The 19450-nt window shown below is 35.9% G+C and overlaps 1 protein-coding gene across 4 annotated transcripts in view; it reads right to left on the minus strand.

Moving 5' to 3' along the window:
* Window positions 1–19450, minus strand: part of EPS15 (epidermal growth factor receptor pathway substrate 15) — a 151504-nt gene that overhangs the window by 47137 nt on the left and 84917 nt on the right. For all 4 annotated transcript variants that reach the window (XM_043578752.1, XM_043578754.1, XM_043578751.1 and 1 more), the window contains exons 13-15: window positions 16604–16676; window positions 4301–4462; window positions 3695–3892 (exon numbers count right to left, since the gene is read on the minus strand). In XM_043578752.1, the coding sequence (XP_043434687.1) occupies window positions 3695–3892; window positions 4301–4462; window positions 16604–16676 (433 nt within the window). The remainder of the gene's footprint in view (window positions 1–3694; window positions 3893–4300; window positions 4463–16603; window positions 16677–19450) is intronic.

Raw genomic sequence — 19450 nt, forward strand, 5'->3', positions numbered from 1 at the left:
TTGTTCCTGACTGAACCTCCTAAAGCTCACAAAATTATTTTAACACATCAGGCTGCAAGCATTTGAGGAGCGATAAGATGACATTTATTCGCTTCCAGTTATCAGTGGATGTCAAGTTGGGTCGGCTTCATGGAGTCTGAAATAATGAACACCTCAGTGATTAGCAGCACCAAAGACTCAAAAGCTTTGAATGCTTCAGGACACTCTTGCTTTATTTCATTTTTTAAAAGAATTTTATCATGACCATTAAATAAATTTCAATACCCACTACACCTTTACAGTCTAAAATTTAAAACCTTGGGGTACTTAACTAGCTCAGTTGGAAAAGCATGTGACTCTTGATCTCAGGGTTGTGAGTTCGAGCCCCATGTTGGGTGTAGAAGTGACTTAAATAAAAAACTTAAAAATAAATGAATGAATGAATAAATAAAAAAAATTTCAAACTTTAAATACCCATCATATAGATGAAGCAGTATGTGGAAATACTTGCCAATCAAAGAGTTCTATGTAGGACATTTATTCCTTATAATTACTTCTGAGACAATAAAATCTTGAACAAAACTAGGCTTTCCCATGTCTCGCTCTCTCACGCAACTCTCTTCTTCCTTAGTCTCTGCATAAACTTAGAGGATATAGAGAAAAAAAATCACACAACTAACACAAGCTCTATCAGAATGCCAGAAACACATGGATTAAAATAGTATATATCATGTAAGTAATATACATAGACTTAAAGCCAGAGGTTCTTTGCTTTTTCTTACCATAAATACAAGGTAAGAAGATGAAAATTCAGCAAATCAGAACATTTTTCTTCAATTATTCCTTTTACCAGAAAAGCTGTCTGGCTTTAGAGGGCAATTAAAACCTCAGGAAAATTTACAACTGGATTTTCATTTTTATAGACCCATGGGAAAATACTGCCCTTCGTGGGAAAGACACAAGTCACTCAGTCAAATGTAAGAAATTGCTATGTTTGTTCTTTCCTTTTTTATTTATTTTTTAATTATTTTCATTTTTAAGTAAACTCTACACCCAACATGGGGCTTGAACTTATGACCCCAAGATCAAGAGTCCCATGCTCTACTGACTGCGCCAGACAGGTGCCCTGGTATGTTTGTTTTTAAGGTTTGGAGATCAGATGCAAGGATATAATTCCTTCCATAGATCCCAAATATCTTCTGGCACACTTGGTAGAATATTTTGCTGAGATTATTTTCCTTGCTCATAAATACTGTTTTTATTTTCTCGGTAATAATTTATAATACCCAGAGTCCTTTCTGCTTTTCTCATTTATGTTCCTTCCTTTGAAAAAAGTCTCCTTTCAAAAACCTCAAAGAAAATGAAAAGACAAGCAAGATATGGGGAGAAATTATTTGCCAATCAAATATCTGATAAAGAACCTATATCCAAAATATATTTTTTTAAATGCTTGTAATTTCATAATAGACAATCCAATTTTTTAAAATGGTCAAAAGACTTACACAGACATTTCATCCAAGAGGATTTACGAATGGCTAATAAGCACATGAAAAGATGCTTAACATCACTAGTCATTAGAGAAATGCAAATTAGAAACTATGGGACACCACTTCACACACACTAGAACAATTATAATCAGTTAGGTAGGCAATAAAGTGTTGTTAACATTGTGGAGAAACTGGAACCCTCATATATTGCTAGTGGGAATGTGAAATGGTACAGTGACTTTGGAAAACAGTTTGGCAATTTAAAGTTTAAAAAAAATTTTTTTAATGTTTATTTGTTTTTGAGAGAGACAGAGCGCAAGTGGGGAGGGACAGAGAGAGAAGGAGTCACAGAATCTGAAGCAGGCTCCAGGCTCTGAGCCATCAGCACAGAGCCCAATGTGGGGCTCGAACTTATGATCTGCGAGATCATGCCCTGAGCCAAAGTCGGACACTTAACCAACTGAGCCACCCAGGTGCTCCTAAAGTTAAAAAAAAAAAAAAATTAAAAAAAAAATTTAAACAGAACTTCACAATATAACCAACTATTCCATATCCAAGAGAAAGGAAAACACATGTCCATATGAAGAATTGTATGCAAATGTTCATAGCAGCATTATTCATAATAGCCAACAAGCAGAAAGAATCCAAATGCCCATTAATCAGTGAATAAACAAAATACTTTATAAATACACAATGAAATAAATGTTGATACATGCTACAACACAGATGAGCCTCAAAAACATTATGCGTGTGAAGGAAACCACATGAAAAAGGCTGCACAGTGTTTGATTTCATCTACATGAAGTGCTCAAAAAGGCAAATCTATAGAAATAGAAAGCAGATTAGTAATTACTTAGGGGTAGAAGTGGGGACTCACACAGATGGGCACAAGGGATCTTTTAGGAGTGATAGAGATGTTCTAAAACTGGATTGTGATGTTTGAACAATTCTAAATTTACTGAAAATCACTGAATTGTATGTACCCTTAAAAGCTGTGAATTTTATGGTATGTAAATTATACCTCAAAAAACCAATTTTAAAAAAAACTCAAAGAAGAAAATTATTTTAAAGAATATTCATTCAGTTGGTAGCAGTCTCACTAGGATAGCATTCTTTTGGGTTACTTGTATATTGAGTACCTATACTGGGATAAGAACTACGCTAAATGATGAGAGAAAAAAATGTGTAAGTTTCTAGACCAAAAAGCTCAGTCTCCTTGGGGAGACAGACACAGAAACAAATATTTAGGGGAAAATGTTACGAATGCCGTAACAGAAGTAGAGTCCAATAAAGGCAGGGTTCAGAAAATGCTATAAAGAAATAAGAAGTAAGCTATGTCTTGCAAGATGAGTGAGTAGGTATTCACCTACAAGAGAGGGGAAGGAAATATATTAAGGGTAGGGCTTCATTATACATAATAATTAACTGAGAACACTGGACTACATGTTAGAAGATCTGGATTCTAGGCTGTGGCTCCTTTTTAAAGGCTATGTAACCATAGGTGAGTTGCTTAATGTTCCTTGGCTTTAGTTGGTTCAAATTCAAAATGAAAGGAATGAGCTACATGATCTCTCTGCTCCTAACTAACCATCTTACTACCATTGTACAAAATATTATTTTCCACATAGGGAAGCCCAGAAAAAAACAAAGCAAAAGGTCTATACTCTGGACTCACACAACATGGCACGTTTATCTACACAAAGAACAATTTTCTAATAAAAAAAATAAAGGTCTCCAAATGAGCAAAACTGGTTTTAAGATCAGAATCCCAATTTTGTAAATTTTGTTATTTACAAAAATAAGCAACAGTTAGCAAGCATTTATGTACCAAACACTATGCTAAAATGTCTCACAGTTATTTAAACCTTTACATTGCATTTAATCCTTACAACAGACCTAAAAGGTAGAAGTACTGTTAATTTTCTAATTGTAAAGATAAGGAATCTGATACTAAGGTAATTCACACAGTTAAGTGGCAGAGACAGCACTTAAACCTAAACCATGTAACCACAAAACCCATACTCTTAACCAGGACTCTAATGATAATAATCAGATACACGATGTATAACAGTCTTAATTTATGACAGGCAACAATAAACCTATTTGTACAAAATGAATGAAAAATGAATAATAAACTAGGTAGAGGGTAAAGGAACACAAGTATTATTCACTAAGAGGATATGGTGAGGCCCCATTTGAGCATGTTTCTCGCTGTCACAAAGACTTACTGAACTGATTTCCTGTTGTGAATCTTGGAGGTGCTGCTGAAGAGGTCCGAGCTGAGCCTTCCCTGACTCCACACTCTCCTCCAATTCTGCCGTTTCTTGCTGTAAGCGACTCAGCTCCTCCCTAGCTTTGGCCAGCTCTTCCTCGTAAGTGGAGATCTGTGATTCTTGACTAGTCAATTCAGCTTTCAGGGATGAGATCTATCACATGGAAGTGAATGAGAAGAAAGAGAGATAAAAAAGAGATGTCATTAAAATGTTCCATAATGCAAATATGTTTATTTGTTTAGTTTACTATTGTGGTGTTTTTTTAAGTTTATATTTTTGGTAGAAAAGGGCAATTAGGGGATGAATAGAGGGAACTTGAAGGTATAGGTACCATACTTCCAGCTAAAATTTAGAAAAGTAGTACATTAAGGGCCTTCTTTCCCCTAAAGAGGGCCTGTAATTTCTGGATGAACAGTGCTCCAACTCCTTCATGTGCCCCAACTGTTGATTAGATTGCCACCTAACAACAGCAACAACAATAATAAGCAAAGCATGTTCCCATCTTACACCAGGAAAAGCAACCAAGGTATGGATACAGACAGCAGCAAATGGCCACTTTACCAGCTGGGCCTCCTCAGCGCATTTCTTTCTAACTTCCTTCAGTTGCTCCTCCAGCTGGGATTTCTGCTCATCCAGTCCATCAAGGAGTTCCTGTACTTGCTGTTTCTGGGCCTGTAATTTTTGCAGATTAGTATTCTCCCTTTGAACTTCATCTTGAAGATCCTGAAATACAAGAAAATTAACATATTTATTATCTTTGGAGAGAGGGGAAGGTTAACAATTTTTAAAAGATTACCTTAAGGGAAAATAAAGTCTCATCTTATTCAGCATATTATGTTGGTGGATTGGAGGAATCCTAGCTTTAAATACGGTCTTTACTTGAGGATTTCTTCCCTAGACTCCAGGTTTTAAAATCCAATTTGCTTACTCAAATCTGTCCTTCGATGTCCGATGAACTTCTTGAACATGTCAAAAACAGAACTCCTGGCATTTCCACCCCCCAAATCTGCTTTATCTTCAATCTTCCCCCTCAGTTTCTCTGGCCAAAAAGAGCAGCATCTTCTTTGACTCTTCTCTTTCTCTCACATCTCATCTCCATCTGTCAGCAAATCTTACTGCTTCTTCCTTCAGAATATATTCAAACTGACCATTTTTTTCCCTCTACCTTGGTCCAGGTCACTATTATCTCCTCCTGGATTGCTGCCTTCTAACTGGTTTCCCTGCTTCCACCCAGGCTACCTACAGTTTATTTTCACCACATCAGCCACTGTTAAAAACCTGTGTCAGATGAGTCACTCCTCTACTCAAAACTCTGCATTGACTCCCCATCTCCCTTTCTATAAAAAGTCCTCACGGTGCCCTATATCTCTCAACTTCGTTTCCTACTGCACTCTCCCTTGCTCAGCCACTCTAGGCCTCACTGCTGCTCCTCCAACAGGTTCCTCTCAAGATCTTCCACTGATTACCCCTTCTTCCTAGAAAGTTCTCCCCCCAGGTATCCATATGGCTCAATCCCTCATCTCTTTCAAGTCTTTGCTCAACCATAACCTTCTCAGTGAGGCCTTCCTCATCAAGCATCGCCAATACCATTACAACCACCTCCCTTCCCTAAGTCTCCTTCATATATAGCAATAATTTTATTCATTTTCTAGAACAGCTTTACTAAGATAAATATACTGAACAACTCACCCATTTAAAGTGTACAATTCAATGGTTTTTAGTACCTCTACAGAGCTGTGCAACCATCACAATTTCTTTTAGAACATTTTCATTGCCCCAAAAAGAAACCCCATACCCACTAGCAAGTCACTCTCTATTTCCTTCCCAATATCCCCAGCCCTAGGCAACCACCAATCTACTTTCCATCTCTAAAAGCTTTGTCTATTCTGGATATGGAGAACCATTCATGCACCCCTAAAAATAATGATATCTTTTTACTAACATACCGTTCAAAGACCCCAACAATCATTCATCAGAGTAAGAATCTAAGAACAACAAAAGAAAAACTTAGAAGGTTCTGAATTACACACGACTTATACAAAACAAGGATGTCTACAATAGCCCTTATAATGTGCTAGGTATTGGTCCAGGCTCCTTACATACATGAATTCATTTATAATCCATATGACTGATCTATGAAGTAGGTACTATTGTTAATCACATTTTACAAATGAGAAAACTGAGGCACAGATGGGCAAGTACTTGTCCAAAGTTACGGTTAACAGGTGATGGATTCAAACTAGGTTCTGATTCTAGAGTCTGAGCTCTTAATCACTAAGCTATACACAGTGTCTACAGATTAAACTTTCACAAGTACGCCACTATTTCTTAAATACATGTAGATGTTTCGGTGATTAAATAAAACATTGAACAATGCTTTTAATAACTGATTTTTACTTATATTTTCTCAACCAACTGATTAATCTAAAAGTGCAACTACATGCTGCTTTCTTTAAAAAGTTCCTTTAAAAGGGCCAACACAATAGATGATCATGAAACTCTTCTTATGCGTAAATTCCGTGAGTCTATGTGATCATAGATTCGTAATGGTAAGCTCCACTAATATTTTATCATTAATTTCCCAGAATGCCTAATATTTTTTCATGCCTAAATTTTTAACCTTGCCTATACTATTAACTGAACCATACTCAAAATGAAGATATTGTTTTAGATATGCACCTGGCATTGGCCCTCAATAAATACATGCTAGTTTTCATTGTCCTTTCCTTGACTCATGCTTTATTTTTCTGCCTTTGTTTCTTCCTATTACAAATGTCCAACTTTCTTAAGAAAACAATTCATTGTAAAGAAGAGTTCTTGGGGCGCCTGGGTGGCGCAGTCGGTTAAGTGTCCGACTTCAGCCAGGTCACGATCTCACAGTCCCGGAGTTCGAGCCCCGCGTCGGGCTCTGGGCTGATGGCTCAGAGCCTGGAGCCTGTTTCCGATTCTGTGTCTCCCTCTCTCTCTGCCCCTCCCTCGTTCATGCTCTGTCTCTCTCTGTCCCAAAAATAAATAAACGTTAAAAAAAAAAAATTAAAAAAAAAAAAAAAAGAAGAGTTCTTTAGTTACTCTGCTATAAAACACATAATGGCTCCCTCTTATCTGTGGGATAAAGTAAAACTGCCTGCAAGGTACATTAGAACCTTTAATTCTGGGCCCCACGTTACCCTTTCTCTTCTACTACCCTCTTTTCCTTATATTCACCAGTGCCCCAGCCTCAATACACCATCTTCTTTCTCCAAGACACAATATACTTCAATGTCCCTGTGCCTTTTGCCTAAGCCATTTCTTCTTCCTTGAGCGCCCTTCCATACCATGGTTATCTGGAAACACTATTCATTCTTCAAAGCCCAGTCAAATTTAATCTCCTCGGACTCACCTTGAGCTTCCTTTACTTATGTTCCTACAGCAGTTTGTACCTAACCTCTATTACTACACTTACTACACTGTATTATAGTTACCTCTAAATAATAAGCTGCTGAAGGACAAAACCAATGTCTCACCTTTCTTTGAGGTTCCACAATCTAGTATAATGCTAGCACATTCCAGATGATTAATTAAACAATGATTTGTAACTATCACAAAGTTTCTAGTACCTGGGAGAAACTATTGGAAAATGTGCCTGAGGTTGATAGAAAGAAAGGATTTTATGTTCTTTTAACATGCTGTGAAAAGCTTCACCCTGTATTTAAACTATAAGTAAATATTAATAGTAGCCTCAAACTGACCTAATAAATGGTTTTTGTTAGAATACCACCTAAGTTTCTGTACTGGTTCAATATTTTTATAGTCTATAGACCAAGATTGATCTGACATTTAAAATCTCCATTACTGTATATGGAAATAATCTTTACTGCTTTAGCATTTTACTGTAGCATATACCTTTCTTACATTTTTAAGCATTTATATTTGTGCTTTTTTACATAATATTATGTACTATTATTTTTTTTAAGAGAGAGAGAGTACGCAAGTTCGGGAGAGGGGCAGAGGGAGAGAATGGGAGAATCTCGAACAGGTTCCATGATCATCCTGGAGCCAAAATGGGGCTCAATCCCACAAACTGTCAGATCATGACCTGAGTCAAAAGTAAGAGTGGGATGCTCAACCACCTGAGCCACCCAGGTGCCCCTATATGCTTACTCTTCAGGAAGGCAGCTTCACTTTAACACAGTAACTTGAAAAACTACAGTGGATTGAAAATTTCTTATAAGTCAATTATAAAATATTTTTTAAATGCCACCTGCAGCTCTAAAGTAATTTTACTGGTTTGAGAATATAATCCATCATAAATACCTTACTTTGGTTATAAAGTTATTATTATATAGTTTATATATAATGATATGCTGGCCTAAAAAGCATTTTTTAAGAATCCTGTGGAAAAATCTTTTTTCTTTTTCCCCTTAATTAAAAATGTTCAGGGGTGGGAAAAGGAAAAAATATCTGTTACCTATTCCCATCCTCAAACACTCTAACTTCCCAACCTCTTTCAACCTCCTGCCTCCCCCCTCACCCCCCACCCACACCAAATCTTGGACTCCATCTCTAATAATACCTAGATGTTATAAATAGATATAATTTTGATGTCTCTACTTTTATTATGAATCTAATTAAAAACAAAATTTACCTTAAAAGGGTCATGTAATGTAAGAAAATGTCTAGGACCTAATGTTAATTTTTAAAAGCTAAATACAAAGGCATGTACAGTATAATCACAAATAAATATAAAACCATTTATGTATATTCATTAAAAATACAGCAAAATGTTAACAATGTCTCTCTCTTGCTGAAATTGTAGAGTTTTTTTTTATATTTTTCTATATTTTATAAATTATGGACCAATATTACTTTCATAATCCAAAAATGTCAAGTTTGCAGTTTAAGTATCATATACCTCTGGTGGTTTCACACCAGTATAAAAATATTCAGATGTAGGGGCGCCTGGGTGGCTCAGTCGGTTGAGCGAACGACTTCGGCTCAGGTCACAATCTTGCGGTCCGTGAGTTTGAGCCCCGCGTCAGGCTCTGTGCTGACAGCTCAGAGCCTGGAGCCTGTTTCCGATTCTGTGTCTCCCTCTCTCTGACCCTCCCCCATTCATGCTCTGTCTCTCTCTGTCTCAAAAATAAATAAACGTTAAAAAAAAAATATTCAGATGTAACTGAATTTTTATGTAAAAGCTACCAATAGTAGGATTAATACTGGTTTCCTTTAATAAACTGAACTATTTTTCAAAACTAGTATTTTTAGTGAGCCACTTTGAATACACCCTTAGAAGACAAATTTATGCAAGAGGAAAGGGAATAAACAAGCCAATATAATATTTATTCATTCTTGACCTTTCTCTTCCACAGAGCAAACAAAGTCACTTAAATTTCCCAGCCTCACTTCTTAGCTGCAGTAAAAAGCCACTTAATAACATAAAAGTATAGACCTCCAAGGGAAAGGTTACTGAGAAAATACCTCACATTAGTATCTAAGCTGGATAGATGTCCATATCAAAACTAATTATAATTAATGTTTCTCCATGTCTAAGTATGATAAAAGATCTCTTAAAAAATTCCAACACTAGCTCATACACAAAAGCATCTACTTTTTCAGTAAGCATATTTAAAATGATTAATTTGCACAAAAGCAAAATGAACAGATGCAAATATACACACTACAAGAATAAGAATCAAATTTCACTGCAAAATTACTTGTAAGGCTACCACCACTGCAATACAATTTCCACATCAACATCAGTATCCAGATAACCTTGGCTATCTTATTTTGGTATAGATTTGCTTACCCTGAGACTAAGTGAAGGTAACAGATACACATCTCCCAAGGATCCTTACCCACCCCTCACCCCTCCAAACCCCCACCTCATTCTCGACCAGGGCAGTGGCAGGCTGTCCTAACAAACAGTATCTTCCACTAAACTAGGATAACTGACTCTTAACTTTAGGGTAGCCCTTTGGGAAAATCCTCCTCTGTGCACAACCTCAGTACTATCAAATGCCATCCCATGAAGTTAAGTGACTAAAGACATTTGCAGAAGCCTTCCTAGTTATGCTCTACTTTCCGTGATCATGCTCTACTTGCCTATCTGTTCCATCAACAGAAGAAAGGAGAATAGCAGCAATTAGAGAATGGCAAGAATGGAGTGAACAAAACTACAGTAACACAGTGCCAAGGTTTGTTTTAGAAAAATACCAAAGCAGTCACATCAAAGGTTCCTCATCAGGGAAGGTATCTTGGCTTTATTTAAAAAGAACTTTCAAGGAAAATGTCCTGTTTTCTAGAAATCACACAAGGTACTGAAAATGATAAACTCATTCCCATCCTTCTATATCCCATAAAGTGCTACAAAGGTAGTGAAAAGAGAATTTAAACAAATAAATAAAAACTCTTTGCTATATTAAAAGACTAAAACAATTCATTTTAGCAACTCAAGTCAGTTGCACAACTGAAGAAGTAACTTCAGTATTAACCTAAGAAGTATTGGGGCACCTGGGTGGCTCAGTCGGTTAAGTGTCTGTCTTCAGCTCAGGTCATGATCTCAGGGTTTGTGAGTTAGAGTCCCACATCAGGCTCCCTGCTGGCAGTGTGGAGCCTGTTTGGGATTCTTGCTCTCTCCTCTCTCTCTCCCCCTCCCTGCTGGTGCTTTCTCTCTCAAAATAAATAAAGAAAAACCTTAAAAACAAACAAACAAACAAACAAACAAACCTACAAAGTGTTAACAACATGAATACTTTTGTATCTGTTTCATATAAAATAGAGCAAAATATAAACAAAGCACTAACTTATGAATAAAACACTTACTTAAAAACCCCAAAGCATATATACAGACATGTATTTATACTAGAATATCTATACCTGAAGAAGAATTATTAAAGAGAACAGGGGGAATTTTACATATTTTGGAAATCTTATAAAAATGTTATTGAATTGCTTTTAAAAATTCTATAGACTAATCCAAAACTAGAAATAATCAGGTACATTCATTATGTTGGCCTAATTTTCAAAATGGAAGTTATAGGAGTATTCTTTTTAAAGTTTATTTATTTATTTTGAGAGAGAGAGGGAGAGAGAGGGAAAGAGACAGGGGGACAGAGGATCCCAAGCAGGCCCCATGCTGTCCTTATGGAGCCTTACACAGGGTTTGATCCCACAAATTGTGAGATCATGACCTGAGCCAAAATCAAGAGTTGGATTCTTAACCAACTGAGCCACCCAGGCACCCCAGGAATATTCTTTTTTTTAATTTAATTTAATTTAATTTAATTTAATTTTATTTTATTTTATTTTATTTTTTTATTTTGAGAGAGAGACAAAGAGAGAGAGAAAGTGTGGATGCACACACACCCACACACACACACCCCACACACATATAAGCGGGGAGGGACAGAGAGAGAGAATCCCAACCAGGCTCTGCACTGTCAGTGCAGAGCCAATATGGGACTTGAACTCACAGGCTGTGAGATCATGACCTGAGCCGAAATCAAGAGTAGGACACTTAACCGACTGAGCCACCGAGAGAGAGAGAGAGAGAGAGAGAGAGAGAGAGAGCGCACGCAAGCAGGGGAGGGACAGAAAGCAAGGGAGAGAGAGAAAATCCCAAACAGGCTCTGTGCTTATAGCACTGTGGGGCTCAAACTCATGAACCGTGCATGAGATCATGACCTGAGCCAAAATCAAGAGTTGGACGCTTAACCAACTGAGCCATTCAGGTGCCCCAGGAGTATTCTTAATATAAAAAAAAGTTATCAACTGTAGAGCAAGACGTTTAGGTCAAAGAACAGAAAGGCAGTCTATTAAAGTAGGTGGGTGTTAGAAACCTCATCAACAGCCTGCCTTTATTTCCCAATCATATGCTTCCCAGCATGTTCTAAGAGCATTATCGCTAGGAAAAGAATGTTGAGCTCATGTATCTAATTTTACTTCCACCCAAAATAAGTCCTTCCTCTTCATCTAAGAAAAAAAAAAACTAAGTGATTAAAATGAAGAAAAATGGACAATTACTATCAATTACTGAACCTTTATTGATAAAGTATAACTAAGTGGGAGCTTCTTTTGCATGAGAATTGCATAAACAAGTATGAACTCTATAGAAAAGTCTGACTGTTTGATACCTACCATGCTCCCAATCCTTTCTATGATTTCTGGGTGTGTCTTGTCCTATTTTTAAATTTTATGCATAAAACTGAAGTTTATTCGTTTCTTTTGTCAACAGCTTTCTTAAATTTATCTCTATCTAATAATACATTACCAACTATACTGAAAGATTTGTTCCAAGGTACAATTTCTTAGCTTAAGGAGTTTACAAGAGAGGCTGGAAGATACTGAATCATACACACTACACTAGCATAATAAGGTAACATACTGGGCATACCATAAAAAGTGAATACACACTCCTCTGGGAGTTCCGACAAGGAAATACTGATGTAGACTAAGGGACAAAGAAGGAAAAGTTTTATTTAGACAAGTGGTGGGATTTGAGCTGGGCTTTAAGGCACAGGCAGAATTCACATAAGCAGGGAGATAGGGAACATTCTAGATCACCACAACAAAAGATGTAAGTGTGGAAATAAGAGAATATGTAGGGCACATAGTTTAGAGGCAGACAATAAAGAAACAAAAACAAAAAACAAAAAACCAAGTAGTGCAGGAGGAGGATTTGTATCTCATCTTTTTTTTTCTACCTCCAATATACCCATGAGATACGACATCCTCTGATCATTAACCACGGCAGTGGGCAGCAGTAAAGATTTTCACATCTGAGAGTCATGATACTAAAATTGGTTTAGGAAGAAAAGCAAGAAGATGGGCAAGAAGAGCACTTATGATCTGACTTCAAAATTTCAGATGTTAGGTAATAAGGGTGGCAATAATGAGAAAGAAAACACTGATAGAAATAGGAGAGTCTAAAATTGAAGCCAATTTTTTTTTTTCAACAAAATGAGACTCATTTCAGACACACTGACTTCAAAATGATAAACACCAAAATGTCTAACTGGAGATGTGAAGCTGGAGAGCAGAGAGCTTGATAGATATTTGGGAGTCACCAGCATATGGATGATAGGCGGCATGGAAAAGGAAGGAAACAAGGGGAGAGCATATGTATCAGTCAATCTCTGCAAAGGCAACAGAAAGCAAAAGGTCAGTGAGGCAGGAGAATATCTCGGAGAGCACAATTCAAGAAAGCAGGAACCAATGCAGGAAAGGCCAATAGATTGGGTCATATGATTATTCTCAGTTCTGGGAAGAAAAATTAAAGCACACTGGTACAGGTAAACAGCATACTAAACAGGATTACTGAAAGGCTAGAAAGAGGGAAAAAATGGCCACACAAAGAAAAGGAAGGAAGGAAGGAAGGAAGGAAGGAAGGAAGGAAGGAAGGAAGGAAGGAAAGGAATGAACTAGGTTGGTAGCTAAAGTGGCAGCAATAGCAGAAAAAAAAAAAAAAACAAAAACAAGGTATTTTCAAATTGGTGAGTCCTGTGTGCAGATAGCCCTAAATAAAGATAGGCAGATAGCCCTAAATAAAGATAGGAGTCAGAGGAGGAAGAGCTTGACAATAAAGGAGGGATAGATAATAAGGAGATGACAGTAGGGTATAGAATACTACTACTAATCAGAACATTTACTGAAATTTTACCTGGTACCAATCACTCTGTGAGGCCCCGTAACTGCATCATTTCATTTTATTCCTACAGCAACTTTAAGTGTTTGGTATTTTTATTATCCCATGTTACAGAATAGAAAACTAATATGTAGTGATTAAATTACTTACTTACAAACCTACAAAGAGCCAGAATCAAAAACTGAATTCAAGTTTGTCTGATACCAGGTTATTCCTACAAACTTCTATGCAACACTGAAGAAAGCACACATGACAGGGCATTCCTAATTTGTTTACTCAGAAGAAAAATTTTAATAAAATTGTATGTAGGCAGTTTAAGGTAAGAAAGAATGTGGGTCTGCTTTCTCCCCTTAACAAACAAACAAAAGCCTAAACCATATACATTTAAGATAGAATGGACTTTTATAACTTTTTCCCGTTGGGTTACTTTGGGTCTAATTTCTCCCTAGAACTTGATAAACTAGAAAGACTGCTGGTTTATCATATGTGTTAACAGTGATCATTCAGGAAATAAAATTTGAAGTTAATTGCTGCTTTGGTTTTCAAGAAAAAAATCTTGAGCTGAAAGTTTTCAAGATGGTAGTTCATAGGACTATAGACAGGAAACAAAAATTTACAAATTAATTACATAGCAGATTTTATAATTTACCTGTATTAGGAAGACTACAGAGCTGCAAAACAAAAAAGAACTAGTCTTTTGGCACTTTGGTCACATGTAAATTTGGTTTCTGTGCTTGAGATATGAGCTCATATAATTACTATCTATGACTTTATAAATATGGAGAAAAGCAATCAAGTTTGGATTAGGCAGACATTCACTGATAGGTCAAAATTCCCTTACTTTCCTCCTGATATCTTCATTTTGACATTTCTCATTAGTGCCTACATTAGAAAGTGGGAGCAGAAAGCAGGGAAGTTCAGGGGCACCTGGGGGGCTCAGTTGGTTAAGTGTCCGACCAAGGCTCAGGTCACGATCTCAGAGTCCACGAGGCTCTGTGCTGACAGCTCAGAGCCTGGAGCCTGCTTCAGATTCTGTGTCTCCCTCTCTCTCTGCCCCTCCCCCACTCACGCTCTGTTTCTCTCTCTCTAAAATAAATAAACATTAAAAATTTTTTTAAAAAAGAAAGCAGTGAAGTTCTTTAATTTTGCTATTAATTAATAACTCTAGCTAATTGCCTTTTGCCAGAGAAATTAGAAAATAAAGCACTAGGACTTGGGATTACTTACAGATTTTAATTATCCATCTTATTCCTTAGTCTGTGCTTCATTAATGTATAAATCAGAGTTAACCAACAGACAATGAAATCTACTTATTATCAGTTCTTGTAAGCTGTCTTGTGCTTCAGAAAATTGAAAATAATCACTAAAATGAAAAGTTTTAATTACATGTAGATGTCATTTATCCATGTCATTCTTAATTTAGTGTTTCATTACCATGTATAATACAGAGATACCTGTTTAGGGGTGGAATGAATAATAAATCTAACATAAAGCTTTAAATCCAATGTTTTTTTCAATGAACTTATGTTCAAACATTACAACTTCATCTGTACTAAGCATGCTCCAAGATGCCTTTTATTTACAGCACCTGATCAGAAAAATTAAATAATTTAGACTCCTGCCAATAAGACATTTTGGATTTAGCAAAGCTTACGATTTAACATATACCTTACCATAATTTCTAAGTGAAAAAGAACAAAGAAATCATGAAGAAATTTTGACTGATAACAAAACCTCTCAAGTGGTAAGAAATCAAATATTCAAGGATAGCCCACTTAGCCTAAAAGGAACAATATAAATTCTAGTGTTGTTCCAAACCGGCCTTTTAAAAACTCACCTCTTCAAAAGACGCAGTAGGGAAAAACCAACAAGTAGATGTGCACTAATAACAAGATATTGCCTACTGCAAAAACCTTTGTACTTTGAAATACCATCTGGCTAAATTTAGAAGCTGTCCAGTATTATATCAGTAACTATATCTATCTCTTCAGATTGAGGAAACATAGATTATTTTATCTTCTATTCTTAAGTTATTTTCAGCAAGAACTGCTTAAAGTCTGTGACTCTTTTGCATTTCCTAAGAAGCTCAAAAACTGCACAAAAATAACATAATTGAAGTAACCACCCCTCATTTCAGTACCACAAAGGGAAATATATTAGTAATGATCTCTTGACTTTTCCATCACCTTTAGGAAAATTTCCATATATATAGTAAACGTAGTAATCTAATAAAATAACAAACTTGTAACAAGAAGTCTCTTTGGCTTCTTCCTCAATATCTCAGTAAATCATTCTTCCCACCCAGGCATAGTCCATCTGATAGACAATCTCTGGTGTATGTCCTACATCAAAACAAAACACTGGATCTACTAATTTAGAGCTTTCATCCATTGTAAACTATCAGCACAAGCAGGGAAATCCAACATATAAGTAACATGTTTTAAAAGGCCCATCCATGAGCTCTCTTACTGGCAACTGATAACAGTGCTTCTATGTCCAACCTCCTGTAGGTACTGGTATAGCATTCAAGAAACAGTGGTCACATGCATTGTTTACTGCTCTAAATGCAACACTGCCAAATTTTCTATATTTTTAATGTTTGAAATACCCCTTTTTGTACCATTTCTTAATCAAAAATTGAGGTTTTATTTTCTTTTCTATTTGTAAAATGAAGCTACTTAACACAGCACTTAGTGAAAATGAATTAAATCTCTTTATGCTAAAGTTTAAGATACCCTGGCTAATAAACTTACAAAATGCTATTTTAAATTGTTTCAGTTCCCATCCTACCAGTATTATGAGAAACAGCCCTTTAAAAATACTAGGTCTCCTAGCTAACAAAATTTCACATTCATAAAAACCAATTTGCGTTTTGATGATGATGGTGGTGATAATGACAATCTCACTCATTTAATTTTATTGGTGTAATAATATTTACATCGTAAGTCATTCAAACTTACCTTTAATAATATAATATGTAGGCAAATATTATCTTAAAAATACTTTCAAAACTAGAAATTTATGCTGAAAAATACTGCTTTCTCATAGCACTGTAATCTTTATAGGCCAGAATTCAGAGAAAAAGAATCATTTTGCAAAAGGCAAATATTTATATTACATAAATAACAGGTTTTCCCTAGACCTACTCATCAATACCACAACCATCACATAGTAAATGACCCTATACATTTAAAATGAATCCTAAATCAGAAATAGAATACTCAATTTTACAGATCATTTACCTGAACCTCGCTTGTCCTCTGTTTAATAGTATCTTCTTTCTCCTTAAGGTCCTGTTCCACATTATTCTTTTCCCTAGAAGACCAGCAAACAATGCAAGAATATTTGAGAACATCAGCTACAGCCGGTATGGTTATCCATCCTCCTAATCCTGAATCGCTTTTTAAATACATAGTGAAACATTCAATTTTTAAGCGAAGGGCAGATTTTCCACCCTCTTTTAATTATTTATGGAATAGAAATCAATATGAGCTCTGTTTGTAAAAAAAAAAAAAATGCTTTCTCACTAAAATGTGGTGAAAAGAGAATAGATTAAAAAAGGAAGAGGAGAAAAATAATCAATGAAACACTCAGGTTTCACTGATCTCACTGTTGCTATGGAAATAATGTCCAATGAAAACCTCTGGTGAAAAAAAGGAGGGGTTGCATCAGCTCTGTAAGCTTAACCCTTAAGTACCACCGTCAAATCAAATGAAAATGGCTAATAGAAATAGCCAACAATATTAAGGAAAAGGACATTTATTGAAGTGTTAATTTCCCCTTAAATCACTGGTGTGTACCAATTTTAGAATGAAACAACATAGAGAAAATGGAAAAGACTGTCAATACACAGGCCATTTGCTCTATGAAATACCGCTCTGCTTAAAAAAGCTATTTTAGGACCACTTATCAATTCCAACTGATCAAATACATAAAACAACGTATACGAAGTAAAAAAAAGAGTCATATGAGCATTTATCTCTTTCTATATTCTTCAGATCAAACATACCAGGATCCACTTCTACTTTGAAATACCATTATCTAAATTCTCATATGCTTCCATCAGAGCTAGATTTCTAATGAATCAGTCTTAAACAACCTTAGATTCAGAATTACTATAAAGCTATTTCTTTTGATGTAATAAGTTTAACTGCCCGTTGGTACTGAAATCACACACACACAAGGACTTGCTCCCTTCATTTTTTCTTTTCTTTTCTACAAAGTGAGAGAGAAATCCATAGAATTCTGAAGCAATACATTTTTGGGGTGGGTGCAAAGGTAAAAGAAGGCCTGAAGAAGGGAGGAGGCATTCACTAAGTCCTCCAGACTAGTACTACAGAGTTTCTCCTTAGAGCTTCAGGACTGTATTTCAGTTTCATCCCAGACATCACCCAAATGTAAGCTCAGGCTCCATTAAGCTGTAGCATAAAGAAGAGTGGGAAAATTATACCAGAGGGGATACCTAAGGGTCAATATTAATGCTACATTTATATTTCTGACCTATTTGAGGTGATATTTTAAACACAGAAAAAATCAACTCTTTTGGAAATACAAGCACAATGTTCCTAAGATTTGTGAGGGAGAAAAAAAAGCACAAGAATAAAAGCTGTTTGTATACTGTTACTTTTAAACACTTGAGATGGCTCACTAACCGCTTGTCAGATGGTTCACAATGTGGGTCACGATGTTGTGGAGATTTTAAACAGTCCCTTACCATGCGAATCATTGTGGCAGCCTGTTCCTCCCATACCTCAATCTACTTATTATGCAAAGGTCATCCCCCACTTCTAACCCTTATAAATTTAGGTAACATTAAAAAATAGAAATCACAGGAAGAAAAAATCTATGTATACCACACATATTCTGCAAGCTCAATCTTGGAAATTTTTTCTTTCCTCCTTATGTGAACAGAAGAGTGTTTTCATTCCTGCTGCAGCATGTCAGAGGTAAGTCACATGAGAAACTAGCCCCCTCCCCCAATCCCAAATTCTCAGAGGCATTCCACACAAGGTCAGTATCAATTCTGCCCCTTGTTTCTGACAGTAGCTAGTAACAAAAATAGAAAACATCACACAGTATCATAAACCAGCAATATAGCCACTAACGTATGTGTCTGTATTCAATCCATTCTGCTTCTCTGTTAACTCCTATTACTGACAGTGTCTGCTCAGAGATCAAGTGTGCAGGCAGGAAAACAGGGCTGCAAGAAAGCAGTGAGCTGACAAAATGTAGCCAAGACAGAAGAAAAAGAGAGCAAAAAACAAAAAAAAGAAGCTCACTTGGTGCAAAATGGAAAACAGATTAGAAAGGACTGTCAGCTCTAACCAGCAAATATAGTCTATGTTTGGGTAAAATGGAAGAAGTTTAGAAGGTACAAATTTTTCTTCATAATTTTGGGTGTGGGAATGAGGATAGCAGTGGTGATATCTCCAAACATATCATGAAGATCATTTCAAACTATATAATAAATATGGAATCTTAAGGCATTAATTCTCATAGTACTGAGATCAATAAAATTTTTTAATCCACTTTTATCTAGTAAAATTCTGGCCTCATGGTAACTTCTTTATTATCAAAATCAAGTAGTATAACATACATTACTAAACAGAAAATTAAAAAAAAATAAAATCAGTTATACTACCTTCTATAAAACCATCACAATTGAAAATCTATCCTATAAATTAGACTAAAGATCAAATAATTTTCTCATTAACTTAGATTATAATTTCAGGGATGCCAAATTGCTATTCTGTGGTATTCCACAGACTCAACTTCTATAGCTATCCTTCCCATTTCAGGCAAGTAAAAATACCTAAATATATTCAGGTGCACAAAGGTGCTTAGGTACTTGGTCATATATTTTACATTCCCCTTTCTTTCAAATAACATCACCTGTTTTTCTACAGGTGATGAATGCACAACTATACAAAGCATTCTGTTTAACAGTAGTAATTCAATAACCTAATTCTTTTCAAGATTCAGTGCCACAATAAAAAAATATTTATATGCAGTTTCCTAAGGAGTCCACCAATATATGGGGATAAGACAGATGTAAGATATATTTCAAAAATAGGTGTGTGAGCATTTTT

The sequence above is a fragment of the Prionailurus bengalensis genome, chromosome C1 (genome assembly GCF_016509475.1).
Source record: "Prionailurus bengalensis isolate Pbe53 chromosome C1, Fcat_Pben_1.1_paternal_pri, whole genome shotgun sequence".
NCBI lineage: Eukaryota > Metazoa > Chordata > Mammalia > Carnivora > Felidae > Prionailurus > Prionailurus bengalensis.